Source organism: Mauremys reevesii, linkage group 1 (assembly GCF_016161935.1).
Source record: "Mauremys reevesii isolate NIE-2019 linkage group 1, ASM1616193v1, whole genome shotgun sequence".
Lineage (NCBI taxonomy): Eukaryota > Metazoa > Chordata > Testudines > Geoemydidae > Mauremys > Mauremys reevesii.
The window spans coordinates 353,017,093-353,033,947 of NC_052623.1; the positions used below are offsets into that span (position 1 = coordinate 353,017,093).

The following is a 16,855-nucleotide window of genomic DNA, read 5'->3' on the forward strand; positions in this document are numbered from 1 at the left end:
TATGCAGAGCCGGAAGATTTCCTGGAGTACTGGCCTGGGGACAAAAACCTTCAATCCCAGGCAGTCTCCACCATCCAGAGGAAACCTGCCGGCCTCCGCCAGCCTGGGCTTGACCTCTCCGGCCCAGTGTCCTGAACCATGAGAAGCCATAGCCTGATCAGCCAGCTGATTATACCTCCGCTGTTCGGCCTCTCGCACATGTATCCACGGCAACCGAGAGGGGGCATTAGGGCCTCGAGCAACATTTTAATGAGGCTCCCATGTGCAATCTTTTGTCCTGAGGCCGTAATGAATCCTCTTTCTCTCCACAGGGTCCCATGTGCATGCACTACCATGTAGGCATGCCGACTGTCAGTATACAAGTTAAGGGTTTTCCCAGCTCCCAAGCGGAGAGCCTCAATGAGAGCCACTAGTTCCGCTGCCTGAGCAGATAAGTTGGGGCTGAGTCTAAACAATCACCACCGCTGCCCCAGTAAATCGCTTGCCATTTACAACATATCCTCAACATCGTCTGAGAGATCAGATCGGGTTTGGTCTCTTGTTGTAAGACTTCAATACAGTCATGCCTCAGAGGAGGCCTGAGGGTCGGCAGTAAAAGTGGCCGGGTTAAGGGAACTGACTGTCTTAAAGGTCAGATTGGGGGCCAACAGGGCCCCACTTCATATCTAGTATGTCGACTGGGGTTTAGATGCTTTTCCCCAGCACCAGTTCCCAGTATCTGGTCCAAGACTTTGAATAGTAGCCAATGGGTCACCAGGTTGGTCCTGACCTCTGGCACAGGACTGGGTGAATGGCGAATCTGGGAGGGCTAGAGCCGGAGGCTGAACTCTCGAAATGCTTTTTCCATTTCCTTGGTCCATACCCAGTGAAGCAAACCTTCCTTAGTCAGGGACTCATATAATGGTCTGGCAAAGCCAGTCAGTCCCAGAAATGGACTATCAAGTATAACCTGGATCCGCTCTTTACCCAAACTGACTCCTTGGCAGAGGTGGTATCCAAGGAAGGTGACCTGCTGCTTAACTAATTGAGCTTTTTCCTTGAAACTTTATATCCTTGTTCCCCGAGATAATTAAGGAGCTCTATAGTGTGCTCCTTGCAGGCTGCCCCTGTCTCAGTACTTAAGAGCAGATCATCACAATACTGGACTATGTTACATGCAGGATGGTTAGCTAGGAATGGGGCAGGTCCCTTTTTTTGCTGTGCCCAAAATCTCAGGCGCACAGGTGAGGTCCAGAGATATTGGGCCCCATTCAAAGGCAAACAACTTTTGAGATTCTAAATCAACCAGCCGTGGTCTTTAGGTACTTGGCCTAAAATCGTATGGGGATTGGGGACAACTGGGTAGGGGGGCTTTAGTTTGTTAATCTGTCTCAGGTCCTGGACCAATCGATACTGTCCATTACTTAGCCATCCACACTGCAGGAATTTTTGAATCAGAGGTTTCAGCCCGATCCGAATGGTTAACGATATATGCACTGGTGCAGCATTCTTAGCTCGGGCAGCCCCTCCGCCCAAACCTCAGGGCTAACCCCGGCAGCTGGCTCTCGCCACTCTCCTGACATTCTGAGGAGTGATTTCTAGCACTTATGAGAGCCATCTGGTTTTTCCACCCCGAGTGATGCCCATTCCAGAGTACAGAACTTTATAAGATTGTCCTTACATAATACAATACCATAATCAGCCTGGAGTCTAAACGCTTTAATTATTCCACATACAAGAAAGGTGCTTTGAGAGGACCCCATTATATTTTGACCTGATCTATTAGAGGGAAAGAAGAGGAGGAGTATCATTCATTCAGGGTTCCACTATCAAGATTTTCTGGTCATCGAAGCAGAAATCTTAGTCCCAGACCTGGTCAGCAGCATTCACTCCTTTCATACACACACAGGTTCCCTAACTGCCTACTCAAATGATTATAATTTCGGTTTCAACAAAACATTAATAGAAAGAACAAGAAAACTGTTGTCAAAAACAGGATCAATGGTTGTTCCAAGTCCCAGTAATTGCCCAGAACAGCCCACGAACTGGTGGAGTTAGTCATTGGCAAGTAATCATTTAACAAGGAACATTACACATTTGATATAACAACATAGCATACTGCAGTCCACTATCCCATGCACAACCTACACTGCAGGGGCGCTTCTTTTAGGTATTATACAAAACCCACACAGGCAAGCGCCGCGCGCTTGGTGGGGCGCGCGCAGTTGGTTTCTCTCCCCTCTCTGCCCCCGCCCTGCTTCCGTGACCTGTGGAGTTCTCTGAGAGACAGGGGACGGTTACCAGATTCTTATTTCGGTCAGCTGCTGGGTGTCTTCTCTCTGCGTGCCTGAGAAGGAGCACACTATACAGGTCCGAGACAGGTCCTTTTATACCTTCGATTCGCATGTCAAATTCTGCTAACCTATGCATTCTTTTCATTTGTGCCTGGTAATAATTAGGAAGCATCTGTTCTCCTCATATTCCTTTTCCATGGTCGTGGAACATTTGTTTAACTCATTCCCATTTTTGGTATACATTATATATATATCTTGTGTCCATGAAACAAACAGGAGGAAGATGACAAATGCCTGAGCATATATTTAGCTTAAGCATATATCTGGCCTTATTTGGCTTAAGCATATATCTGGCCCTTTTGTCTAACAGTATCAGCACTCTTGGCTCTGATGACTCTGGCTTGGTCCCCCAGCAGTCTACAGAGGTGGTTTTACCCGGGAGGGCCACAGCCCGCCAACACTCGTAAAAGCTGCTGGGAGGATTGCAGGATTTATAAGGACATTCTCGCAGGGATGCTGGCGGGAACCAGACTGACACAGGGGCGCCCAGAGGGGGGGGCAAGTGGGGCAATTTGCCCCTGGCCCCGCAAGCCGCTCTGGGTTTTCAGCGGCACTTTCGTGGCGGGCCCTTCACTCACTCCCGGTCTTCGGCAGGGGGTCCTTCAGTGCAACAGAAGACTCGGAGTGAGTGAAGGACCTGTCGCTGAAGTGCTGCCGATGCCTCGAAGCACCGCCCGGTGAGTGCAAGCGCCGCAAGTGGCAAAAAAACAACAACCAAAAAAAAAAAAGCTGCTATCAGCAGCACTTAGGCTGCTCTACCGCCGCCGCTTCATTCTTCAGCAGCAATTCGGCAGCGGGTCCTTCCCTCCGAGAGGGACATGCTGCTGAATTGCCGCCGAAGACCTGGCCCTGGACTGAGAAAGTCAGACCCAGGAGCCCGGCAGGGTGTCTGAAGAAGCTAGGCCTGGTTGGGTTGCCATTATGGGACAGTAGGTAAGATAGATATGTGCACAAGTGATTTGTTTTTTCTCACTAATACTTCATTCCCACTATTACCTAAACATTGTTTTAAGAAGGCTGTTGGTCATGGTCACTGGTTCCCAAAGGGAAGCAATGCAGTCAGGCTTGCAGGTGGTAAATGGTTGGTGTACATGGGATAGTGATCCCAAATTTCAGAGTGGAAGAATTGCAAGATTCCACCCCCAAGGACAAGAGGCCCAAAACCTAATTTGGGTGCTCGAGCTAGTGCATTAAATATAGCAGTGTGGCCACAGTGGCACAGGGCAGCTTTGACCAGCACCATCATGTGCATAATCCCACCTGTCCCCTTAGGTACATACTTCGGCAGCTAGCCTGAGCCTACTGCATATGCCGCTGCAGCCACGCTGCTATTTTTAATCATTAGCTTGGGGAAACTTACATGCACTAGCTCACGCAGAGCTAGTGCGTGTCTGTTTACCCAAGTTGGGAATCACCCTCCCAGCTGTTGTGTAGATGTACCCTGAGAGATGGACTGGCTGTAAATGTTCCCTTGTCTTCCAGGAGCAGAAATGTCCGTTGTGCTGCATTATACTTGCAAGCAAATGATTTTGGTGGTTGATTAAACTCCTCAGCTCTACTTTAGAGTTTAATCGATTGCAGAAGCAGTTTGTTGCTTCATGTACTCCAGGATCTTAAACATTATTGCGTAGCTAAACCTATGAGAATGCATGTGCATAAGGTGGAAATAAATGAGATGACATGGTTGCTAAAACACAGATGTTTGATTAAATATATTCCCAACCATTAATACGTAGTCTCTGTCTCTCTCTCTCTCTCTCTCTCTCTCTCTCTCTCTCTCTCTCACACACATCTATATCAGCGCCGTCACCTGGTCAGGACAGCCATGCAAATATGGACCTCCCACCAGTGTCAGAACAGATCATGCAAACGCTGAGTGAACTGGCCAAGTCCTTCCAAGAGATGGCTGACCGCTGCTTGCTGGTTCTGCATTTGGAAGTCAGGTATGGCATAGAACCTCTGAATCTAGAGTGAGCAGGTGAACTTTTGAGGTTAAGGCTACTATTAAAGCTTTAGTAATTAGATTAGCTTCTTCTAGTAGGTGCCCTACTCTCAATGAGAGAGATGTGATCATAGATTAGAAAACCAGAAGGACTATTGTGATCACCTACTCTAACTTCCTGCATAACCCAAGCCACAGAACTTCTCTGAATTAATTCCTGTTTCAGCTACAGCATATATTTTAGAAACATGTTGGATCTTGATTTTAAAATTGTAGTGATCGGAAATCTGTCACAACCCTTGGTAAATTTTTCCAATAGTTAATAACCCTCCGTATTGAAAATGCCTTTATTTCCAGTCTGAATTTGTCTAGCTTCAGCTTCCAGCCATTGGATCTTGTTACACCTTTGTCTGCCAGACCAAAGAGCCCATTATCAAACATTTGTTCCACATATAGGTATTTATAGACTATGATCAAGTCACCCATTAACCTTTGTTAAACTACATAGATTGAGCTCCTTGAGTCTATCACTGTAAGGCATTTTTTCCGATCCTTTAATCGTTCTCATGGCTCTTCCCTGAAGTTGAACCCTCTCTAATTTATTAACATCCTTCCTGAATTGTGAAACCAGAACCGGCCATAATATTCCAGTAGCGAACACACCAGTGCTAAATACGGAGATAATGTCATCTCCTATTCAATATTCTGCTGGTTATGTATCCAAAGATCACATTTGCCCTTTTGATCACAGGGTCATAGTGGGATCTCATGGTTAGTTGATTATGTACCATGACCTAAAAGTCCTTCTCAGAGTCACTGCTTTGCAGGATAGAGTCCCCCATCCTAAAAGTGAACCTGACAGTGTATAGTGAATCCTCTCAAATTTCACAAGTTTAAATCTCTTAATTTCCATGGGGTTCTAAAAGAGAAATGGAAAAATTGGGGAAGAATTTTTTGTTTAAACAAAAAATATATATCTACATTTTCTAGTGTCTCCTTGTGTGTTAGAAACACCACCAGGAAGAATTATGTTTTTGGGATCTTTTCCATACGAACCTGCAAAAGAATGCTCTTTTGCGCTACTTGTGAAGGCTTTTTTGTTTATCATCTGCTGTGCCCTGGATTCCAAATGGGAACCTTTTATTGCTAACCGCTGAAAGGATAATACAATTGGAGAAGGATGTGGGCACTGTCTTGATTTTTTTTTTAAAGGGCTGGATAATCTTATGACGTGGTTACAAATGCAAAGATCAGGGTAATCAAATCTATAGCTTCAGGCCATCAGCTGATTGCTATGGGGGTTGAGAAGGAATTGTTCCCTTACGCACATTATGAGCCAGGTGTATAATAGCTGGTATTTGCCTTTCTCTAAGAGACGTCAGGTTTAAGCTCATGCCAGTGGCAGGGTCTGAAATTTGATGGACCAGCAATTTTTTCTGTTGTGACAGATTCTGGGCTATATCCTGTACCAGTGTAAATTGGTGTAACTCCATTTAAGTCGACAGAGCTATGCCAATTTATACCAGTGAAGGATCTGTCCCATTATTTATATTTACATTACATAGTTTTTAAAAATAAATGAATTCACATCATATACTGTCAGCAGCCCCTCAACCTACAATCCAGTCTCAGCTGGACACTGTTTTATTGGCATCTCAGAAGAACTGGGACTTGAGGGATTTTAAGGTACAGATAGTTAAGTTATTGAAATAGAACAGTTTTCCAGTTTAGGTATAGTACTGGGTGACACCAAAACTAACCCTGCAGCTGCAGTTGTAAATGTCCCAGAGTGAATGGGCTTCTATACAAAAATCCTCTGTAGTTTTCAGTTGCACCAGGTAACTGAGTTTTGGGTAGTAGCAAGTATAAAATGCAATTCAGAAGTTCAGGATTTGTCTTAATAGGCATTAGGTTTAAAACAAACAAAAAGAAGTATTTCTTCACGCAGCTCACAACTTGTGGAACTCTTTGCCGGAAGATGTTGTGAACGCCAAGCCTGTAACGAGGTACAAAAAAGAACTAGATAAATTCATGGAGGATAGGTACATCAATGGCTATTAGCTAGGATGGGCAGGGATGGTGTCCCTAGCTTCTGTTTGCCAGAAGTTGGGAATGGGCAACAGGAATGGATCACTTGATGATTCCCTGTTCTGTTCATTCCCTCTGAAGCACCTGACATTGGCCACTGTCGGTAGACAGGATACTGGGCTAGATGGACCTTTGGTCTGACCCAGTGTGGCCGTTCTTATGTCTGAAGTAGACCATTCCTCATCTAGTCTGGCATCCTGCCTCTACTGGTGTCCACAATGTGATCCTGCAAATACACCAAGCCAGTTGTGTAATGCTCTGCATCATAGGCATGGGAAGTAGGGATGCAGGGTGCTGCAGCACCCCCAGGTTTTGCGCCCGGTCGCCAGCCCTGAACCCCTGCCGCCCAGAGTCCCGGACACCGGGCCCGCTGCTGCCTGGGTCCTGCTCAACTGCCAGTCCCGGGTCCCACTCAGCTGCCGGCCCTGGGTCCCGCTCAGCCATGGGTCCCGCTCAGCCGCATGCGGGGTCCTGGCTGCCGGCCCCAGCTCTAAGGGGCGTGGACAGGGATACGGGGGGGGGTGCAGCTCAGCACCTCCACTCCAAAAACTTCCAGCGCCACTGCTCTGCATGAATGAATGGAAGGGAGAGAAGAGAAGGTGTGCTATCGACCAGTAAATACCCAGTCTCTGTGGGAGTTCCCCCTTACTAATCACACTGTGTTGTGCAACCACCTGCAGTAACACCAGAAAAAATAACCGTCCCTTTGGCGGTTGTGAATAGTGGGATTCTCTGAAATTACTATGCGAGCTCCCAGAATTCATGTGATTGTCCAGCTGTATAATGCAGTGTGTTTTAATTCACAAAAACCTGTTCTTTAAACGAGCCTTCATGGCACATCTTCATAGAGGTGCATGGGAATTTATCAGCGCCAGGTCCATTTCAAGGAGGGTGCAAGCGAACAACCAGGCAGGGTTTTATGCCACAGCATCAGTTCCTCTCGGCTTCCTCCCCTCCTCAGGCTCTTTGTTCACTTCTGGATTTTGCCAGATGCAGCCACACTACAGAGTTTGACTAGTTGGGCTTCCTCACAGCTCTCTGGAACCATGTGGGAATGATGCCAGGACCACTGTAAATCCAGTGTCATTCTACTTAAATCAGTGAATTGACTCTGGGTTTACAGCAGCGTAGGTAGGATCAGAAATTGGCCCTCAAATTTGTAGCTGCTTATCTAAACCAAACCTGTTGAGATTCACAGGTCATTAACCATTACCCCATGTAAAAATAATAATGGTGCTTTGCACTTCTTTGGTTCTGCTTCAGGATGGTAAAGTGCTTTTAAAACATTTATTTAGCCTCATGCCAGTTCTCGGACAGCAGGGGATATTATTAACCCAGTTTTACAGAGGAGGCCATGGAGACACAGAGAGACCGTATGACTTGCCCTACTTCACCCGGGAAGTCTGTGGCAGAGCTGGGATTAAAATCCAAGTCATCTGAGACTCTGTCTTCTGCCTTAACTACAACTCCATCCTTCCTGTTCAGGACAGAATGCAACCAAAAATATATATTACTTCTGTAGGTTATTTGTACCATCCTATAGAAAGTAACAGAAGATTCTTGGCTGAATGCTCAGGAGCAGTGCTTGGTGTATAGAGATGGGCACAAGGAAGGCTTAGCCACAACCTTTCTCCCCCCCCCCCCGCCCTCCCCACCTCACCTATGGACAACTGGAACCCTGTTCAGCCCCCTATGCAAGTTAGAGACACCTCAGGGCTGGTCTGAATTGTATTCATTTGCAAGGGCCCTTTTGGGGATGTTTTGGTAGTGGGGATCACCAGAGGGCAGAGTACTCCAGTCACATTCCCTCCCACCCCCACACAACACAACCCCTTCACTGGTTGGGCCAGGGAGTGATAGAATGGAGTCAGCCGGGCCAGCTCTGTGCCAGGGAATCCTCTGTGCTTGACTAACCTGCGACAGAGAGCTGAGAATCTGCAGCTGAACCAGCACTCTGGTCACTGGGAATCCAGTCAGTTCCCCCGCAGAGGGCCAGATTGAGAGAAGGATCGACTAATGACTAGATCAGTCTGGGCTGGGAACAGCTAAGGAGCTGTTAAGTGCAAGAGCAGAAAAGGAGCATAGGAAGGAAGCACAAGGACAGGAGGAGAGAGAAGGAGAAAGGCCAGCAGGGCCAGGATAAAGGGAGATCGCTTCCTCTCTCATGATTGTGTAACACTGGTAAATAAGAAATGCCGCACGGGACTGTAAGAGGGTGGGTGGTTGATAAAACACCAATAAACTACACAAAGGTGGTTACAGATTGGGGGCGTCGGGGTCATTTACCTGAAAAGACAGGAATGGAGGACCATGCCCTTTCACATACTCCGTTAGCGCAGCTTTACTGCTTTGCAAAGCAGTGGATGAGGTTCTGTGGCCTGCAATGTGCAGCAGGTCAGACTAGATGGTCCCTTCTGGCCTTAAAGTCTATGGGGGGATTTAGCATGGGCCAGGATCTGGCCTGATATCCTTGCTATAGACTTCTACAGAAAAGAACTGAGTCTCTGTTAAATTCTGTGGGCAAAATCTGTGGGCCTCATGGCAGTCAATGGGAGTTTGCTATTGACTTCAATGTGGAGCCAGGATTTCACCCTATTAGGTTTATAGTGTAATTTCTCTAGAACTCTGTTAATTCTGTAGAAAACTATAGGTAATTTAAATGTATAGAACCTTCCATGAGAGACCTCATCAGCAGGAGAAATGGTGAGTGAGTGTATTGCCAGTAGCTGGGAATGGGCGACAGGGGATGGATCACTTGATAATTACCTGTTCTGTTCATTCTCTCTGAAGCACCTGGCACTGGCCACTGTCGGAAGACAGGACACTGGGCTAGATGGACCTTTGGTCTGACCCAGTATGGTCGTTCTTATGCTTGCAGAGCTTGAAATGAACAAGCAAAAGAAGGAGAGAAAAGTTGTGACAACTTTAAATGCCTGGGAAGAGGTACAGCCTTGACCTGCTAATGATTGTTTTCACGTCCCCTGACCCTCACTTGACTGGTTATAACATTGTATTATTAGGGCTCTGTGTAAATGGAGAGGGTTTTCTTTCAACTTCCTACAAAGAAGGTTTTGCTGAACCAGCATGTACCGTCTTGGAGAACTTGGCGAAAGGGCACGTGGCAACCTACCTATGACAGTGCCGCTCATATCTAATCACCAGTGGCCCTTTGTGCTTGTCTGCGAATGCAGCGAAATGACATGCTGTGAGCGGTAGAGACATTGAGAGTAGAAATCACCAGCCCAGTTTTTATGATTATTATTATTTTTCACCTATTTGAACTTTAAAAGGAAAATATTAAACTTTCACTTTATACAGGGCACGCTCATAATGTCACCTTTATCAGGCAGTTTCCTTAAATAAAAGATCTACCTTCAGGACGCCATCCAGTGTGTTCAGCAGTAATCTCCTTGCACTGTAACATCCTAAATATGCACTTTATAAAAATCAACCTTCCTGCTGTGCAATCAGCAATGTTTTCAGAAAACCTTAATGCCAAAGTCATGTTGAGGTCAGAACAAACATGCTAGTGCTTTGAGGGGGAAAAAAAAGCCTGTTTCTCTCTTCCTATTTCACTTCTGTAGCAGTCTCAGTCCCTTTTCACATTGCTAACAAAATATTGCCAATCAGTTCTATTTGGGATCAGCCAGTACACTAAAAGCAGTGTAAATTATTGAAGAACTGGGGATCTTAGACAGCTTCAGGGAAACAGTAATGAAATAAAGAGCCTTTCTCTGCTAGGCCACCAGTTCAAAGCCAGCTTAGGTCAGTAAGGGTCAAAAGTGACTGCTATCTGGGGATTACTCCATGATTTACATTAAATGAACTTTTGGGTCTCAGTCTAGCTCCAGAGAAGAGTTTTTACCACCAAGAAATGCCACCGGAATTGTCACCCTTGTTAACAGTTTCAGCTGAAAGGCCTTGGCAGCTTAATGTGGCCCCTCCAAACCATGGTGGTGGTTCAGTTTCTGCTGCCTGTTGCTGCATCTGCTCTGTACATCATAGAGGACTTGATGCAGCACCTGTTAAAGTGGAGGGTCTCCCATTGGCCTCGGTGGGAATTGGACCAGCCCTGAGAGGACTCAGGATAGGCAGCTGTCCATCCAGCATGTTTAGACAAGCGCTAAATTAATCCCAAGCACTTTTTTTTTTAAGGAGGTAAAACTTATTTTTCTTCCCACTGGGTTTGGGTACACAAGAAAATAAAACCCTTTGTCGTTATTTTTCCCAGCCAAAGCCATGTTCAGTAAGGTCAGTATCTCATTTAGGCAAACGTTAACATCTTACTGTGTTTCTCTCTGTAGCAACTCTCTGCCTTCTGTCTTCTAGAGTTCATTGCTTCCATTATCTGATCCCACTGGCTAAACAAGGGAATTATGCCATAGTGGCCAACGTGGAAAGTATGGATTATGACCCCCTTGTGGTGCGCCTAAATAAGGACATCAGTGCCATTGAGGAAGCGATGAGTGCCAGCCTCCAGCAGCACAAGTTCCAGTATATCTTTGAAGGTCAGGCATTTGCCGGTGCACTCAGTTTGATGTGCTGGGAGGAAGGTTGGGGGCTGGGAATATGCTCATCGGCGTTAAAACTATACACGGTATGGATCTGCATGGAAATCATTTTTCTTTCTCAAACTGGAGATGACAACATTCTTGTTTGGTGAAGACTGACTGCAGAATGGTTGCCATCTGCTCTGGATTGATGAGAAGACCTGTGCAGGCATAGGGCAGATGGCAGCCCTGCTGCCTCCATGCCCCTCCTTAGAGTATATCCATAAAATGTGAGGAATGGGCCCAGATTGAATGGGAAAAATATAAGATTAAGTACATGCAGTAAGGATCTTCATCAGGAAAGCCATGTAGGAGGGTTTATATATTACAAACATAGCTATTGTAACCCGCAAACCTCCTGGGTGTGGTGTTCTGTCCCCTCTAATAGCACCGAGACCACTTAGAGATTAATGAGTCTTCTCTATAGCATTAGCTAAGGGTCATGTGACTTTTAGCTCACGCAGTAGAGGCTCATGCATTTAGCTCCAGAGGTCCCAGGTTCAGTCCTGTCTGCTGACAACCGCTGTTTGTTGGTATTACACTATTTTATGGAGTGGTCCCTGTTTGGACCTAATTCTGTTCTGTTTTTAACATTAAATTGGGAGCCATTCCACAGGTCTAATTATTTAAAGATCTTTAAGAATCTAAATTATGGTTCAGTTAATCTCATCTGTATTCTGTGGCTTCAACACACCATTCTAAGGGCTTGGGTGGCCATAAGGTGCATCGTTTTATTCAACAGATTGTACGAGGTCAGGAAAATTACTGTGAATCACATCGAGTGTCTGATATGATCTGCTGGACAGAAAAAGGGGGTGCAAAAACAGGGTTTTACAGTGCTGGTTCTCCCCAGATTCCATGCCATTTGAATCCTCTAGTGGAAGTTTTGAAGATCCATAAGGTTCCCCAGCCCCCATTTCTTCCCACCATTGATAGAATTTTTTTTAGTGCACAAATCCCCTGGGCTGGACAGAGACGTTTGAAACCACACCAGTCAAAGTACTAGAATATCAAATAAACTATAAATATATAATGAAGAACGCTGCCAGGCACAGACCTTCACTGGCAGAAGGATGGACTACAGAAAGGAAACGGTCTTTGGTATCTCTAACCTCTTCTGATACTGTGGCAGGCTGTGATAACACCAACCCATGGAAAAGTGCTGTCTCGCTGTGTAAGTCCGACAGTTTGTGTTCAAAAAGAGGGAAATTCATCTCATAGCAATGGACCCTACGCAAAGCCTGGCCAACTATTTGTGAGCTACTTCAGCCCCCAGGGTGAAATTTCTGCCTCTGCAGAGAGCCAGCTCACAGTCCGTGCAGATGGCTTTTACAAGCCTTTTCTGCTGGGGCGAATTTGACCTTAAATTTGTTTGCCATGAGACTATTCTGATGTTGGAATGACTTTGGCAGCCTGCTTAAGGCAAGGAGAGAGAGACCTCAGCAATTATGCTCAGAGTATGACTCTGTAAAGATAGCATCTTGTTCTCTGTGCTTATTCTCTGGAAGTGGCATATATATCAATATTTACAAGCAAAACCAGATTTGTTTCCTAGCCACCTGCCTTGGAGGATCTCTATCTGGAGATCACAGCATGCTTTTTCTACTCCATGCATCATGACCAACCGTGATGTTTCTGCAATTAGAACTGATGTGATGCTGATGGCGCATGAGGCAGAATTCAAGGCAGTGCAGTTCACTCATCTCCGGCAATATTTGCTTTGCTGGGCTGACAGTGTATTAAAAAAGAAAAAAAAACTTGATTTTATTAGTAGATTAAGCTGCTGTGACTCAGTAGATACGTGGAGTAGCAGAAATGGTCAGTGACAAGATGCCATAAACACTTCGGATGTTCTAGTCAAGAGGAGCTGAACAGAAATTAGCCTAGGCCTGTTTATAATTCATCAGGGCCTATCTGAAGGTCCTGAAATATCCTTGGCTATGAGAATTTCACAGATAGTGGATACTTCTGCTTTTTTTTGGTGTGTCCAATTTCTTTATGAATCAAGGACTTTCGGTGGGAGGTCAGCTCAAAACACACTGAGGGTGGTGGTAAAGGCCAGCTTCAGAAACACCTTAGGAACTTGAGCTGCATCATCTATTTACAGATATGTTTTAATAGTAGGCACCTGTTTAAATGTTTTGTGTGGCTGGTGACTACAAAGGAATCTCTTGCTAAACATTTTCTTGCTCTTTGCAATTCTTTGGCTTATCTCCCCTCTCTCCTCCCAGGCTTGGGCCACTTGATTTCCTGTATTCTCATCAATGGCGCCCAATACTTCAAGCGCATCAGCGAATCTGGTATCAAGAAAATGTGTAGAAACATCTTCATCCTCCAACAGAACCTGACCAATATCACCATGTCGCGCGAGGCCGACCTGGACTTTGCAAGGTGTGTTGGAAATCATGCCTCTTGTTTGTTAATGCTGTGATATCCATGGTGACAACAGACGTCACCTTGAAAGGTTAAACCATCCATTGTGTAGGTGACTGAATAAGCTGATCGATGGAGTAAAACCCTAGAACTGTTTGAAATGCCATCCACTTCTCCCGCCGCTATACAGCAGACTCAGCAGAGAACCATTCAATGGAATGAAAGTCACTTTGAGTTTATCTTCCACCAAATTAGTTACATTACAGTTGCTACATGCTATCAGCTTGCTGAAGGTTGATACCTGTACACCCGCCCCCTCGAAAATGTATGGATAGGTGGCAAGATCAGGGCTCCAGAATGCTCTTGGCGGGGGGGGGGGGGTGGAGGAGGAGGAGGCAGGAGAAAGGCGAAATCCACTGTACATGTTATTTGTCCCTATTTAACTGCTTCACTTACTGTCCTCCATGCTAGTCTCTGTGCTACTGCTCAGAAGACATTCCATTAACATCAAAAGAACATCATGATGCTGGTTCTGGCAGCTCTGCAGGTACGTTCTGGCAGACGTACCTGCCATAGCAAGCAGTTGTGAAAGAGACGGCTCATTGTCTTAACAAAAATATTCCCACCCGCCCAGAAAAGGTCACATAATGGGATTTAATGGGACACTTGTCCCTGAGGTGAAGAACCACCTTGTATTCATTTGAAACTTAAGAGGGAATTTTAGGGAGGCAGACTAGAGTTGCCCAAACTGGAATTTGACCATGACACTGAGGTTAATGCCCTACTCCTGTTCAAATAGCTTGAGCTTTTTTTTTTTATTAAGCTCTTTAATAACCCAGTGATAAAAATCAGTGTTAAGCATAAAGTAAAAAGCTGACCTCTGCAGAAGTCCAGAGGCAACAGGATTTGACAGATATTCATTAAAGCTCAATAAGGCACACAGAAGGTACAACAAAGTCATATCCCTATTTTATAGATTTGAAAAGTGAGGCTGAGAGGTTAAAGGACTTGCCCAGGGCCACAGAATGGAGATGGTGTCAGAGCTGGAGTTGGATCCTAAGATTTCCTGGCTCCCAGTCCTGTGCTTAGACTTATAGATCATGCCTCTCTAAAGAGAGAAAGTTTGGCTTTTCAGTCTTTTTTCAATGTACCTCCAGCTCCCAGGTGCGGAGAATTCAAATAAACATCTCACAAAAAGCAGACGGAGCTTTTGGAATACGCATGTTAACAAAAGCAAACGTTAAAACACACGAAAAGAACTGCATCCGCTCGGCAAATGGATATAAGAATCATAGAATCATAGAATTCAAGATCAGAAGGGACCATTATGATCATCTAGTCTCTGACCTCTCAAGATGACTCTGCTGTTGAATGCTCCAAATCATGATTTAAAGACTTCAAGTAGCAGATAATTATCCTATCATACCATCCTCCATAAACTTATCCAGCTTAATCTTAAAGTCAGAGCTCCTCAAGTCTCCTTTCATAAGAACAGAACTGGTGTCTCAGATCTGTTGGTTCACTAATGCTGGTAGTGACCATTTCAGTAATAGGCAGCTGAGTCCGTATAAAATATTCATAGGGAAGAGTTTGGGGGGCTAGAAATCTAAAAGCTCAGGTGGGTGCAAGGCAAAAATTGTGTCCAATACTTTGGTGCTAGAACATAGGTGGGCAAACTATGGTCAGCGGGCAACATCCAGCCCGCAGGACCCTCGTGCCCCGCCCCATAGCTCCTGGCCTGGGAGGCTAGCCCCCACCCCCCCATTCCCCCTCCACCTCAGCTCACTATGTCGCCGGCGCAATGCTCTAGGCGGCAGGGCTGTGAGCTCTTGCCAGGCTGCGGCTCTGCAGCTGCGCTGCCCAACCCGGTGCTCTGTGCTGCGCGGTGGCGTGGCTGGCTCCAGCCGGGTGGTGCGGCTGCCTGTCCTAGGGTGACCAGATGTCCCAATTTTGGGGTCTTTTTCTTATATAGGCTCCTATTACCCCCCCACCCCCATCCCGATTTTTCACACTTGCTCTCTGGTCACCTTAGCCTGTCCTGGTGCTCTGGGCAGCACGGCTGTAGCATCGCCAGCCACTGGTGCTCCAGGCAGCACGGTAAGGGGGCAGGGAGTAGGGGGGGTTGGATAGAGGGCAGGGGAGTTCGGGGTGGTGGTCAGGGGGCAGTGGTGTGGATAGGGGTCGGGAGGTCAGAGGGCGGGGATCAGGGGGGTTGAATGGAGGCAGGAGTTCCGGGGGGCAGTCAGGAAGGAGCGGGGGTTGGATGGGATGGTGGGGGGCAGGGGTTCTGGGGGCAGTCAGGGAGAAAGGGTGGTTGGATGGGGCAAGGGTCCTGGGGGGGCAGTCAGGAATGAGAGGAGGGGTTGGATGGGGCGGCAGGGGGCAGTCAGGGGTGGTGGTCTGGGGGCGCTCAGAGGACAGAGAGGGAGGGAGGGATGGGGCAAGGGTCCCAGAGGAACCATTGGGGGCGAGAAGGAGGGGTGGGTCAGATAGGGGGTGGGGGCCGGGCCATGCCTGGCTATTTGGGGAGGCATAGCCTCCCCTAACCGGCCCTCCATACAATTTTGGAAACTCGATGTGGTCCTCAGGCTAAAAAGTTTGCCCGCCCCTGGGCTAAAACAACCCACAAATAATGGAAAGTGGATTTTGTCATGTTTTGGCCATCTCTCTCAGAGACTGAATTAGGTTGAAAGTCTGACTCACTCACATTAAGTATGACTGAGTGCTTCATTTATTTGGGCACTTATATGGGGTATGGTGTCATTACTGAATTAGTCTGTTCCTAATAACACTGACATGGGGGAGTTCTGAATGCTGAGGCCTGAGGAGGGGGAGAGATCCATTACTAATCCCCTGAGGAATATAATTCCCAAATTCAGTCATCTGTTTTAAATGATTTTTTTTTAGTTGAAATGTTAAGTAAATTAGTCCAGGTTTTTGGCAGGCAGAGCGTGGCTTGAAGCTGTGTTAATGGGTAACTGGCATCTGAATAATGAAACGTTGACCAAGCCCTAGTGGAGGTTGGCATCCTTGGGCCATCAGCTGTTTGCAGAGGCATTGGAGGCACTAGTTGAATAGCGCTGGAGTCGTGCCTTTCAATGCTGCATTGTGTGTCACGTGGGAAGGGCTAGAATGGAACATGTTAGCCCCGCTTCCTTTGTGTGACTCTCAGTACATCATGGTACCATGAATTGAAAAGGCCACTTCCCCATCGTTAGAGTTTGCAAGGTGAGGAATGAGTTTTCTGTACAGCACTGTCAGCTCCTTTGTGGTGCTACTGAAGCCACTTCCTCCCTTAGTACAAGTTCAAGAGCATTTTTGACAGCTCAGATGGCTGTATTGTTTTTTTCTTTCTTTTGAAGCAGACTTCGGTGATGTACATCCCTTTGAGTTTCAAATTACTATGGAATCCAGGTACCTGGGTCTCCACTATTTGAACCTTCCTTGCTAATGACATCCCTGTTCCACTGACACCTGCTGAGCTGGATTTGCAGTTATCCAAACATATTTAATGTTGGCCCAATTAGTGGTCCAGCAATCAAATCCTCCTGTAAATATAAAATAAACAG

General features: G+C 46.3%; 1 protein-coding gene across 3 annotated transcripts in view; it reads left to right on the forward strand.

The window, feature by feature from the left end:
* EXOC4 (exocyst complex component 4) overlaps positions 1-16,855 on the forward strand; it is a 584,936-nt gene that overhangs the window by 534,288 nt on the left and 33,793 nt on the right. For 2 of the 3 annotated variants that reach the window (XM_039519696.1, XM_039519695.1), the window contains exons 15-17: positions 4,135-4,276; positions 10,693-10,871; positions 13,145-13,304. In XM_039519696.1, the coding sequence (XP_039375630.1) occupies positions 4,135-4,276; positions 10,693-10,871; positions 13,145-13,304 (481 nt within the window). The remainder of the gene's footprint in view (positions 1-4,134; positions 4,277-10,692; positions 10,872-13,144; positions 13,305-16,855) is intronic. The other variant, XM_039519697.1, reaches the window with a different exon arrangement.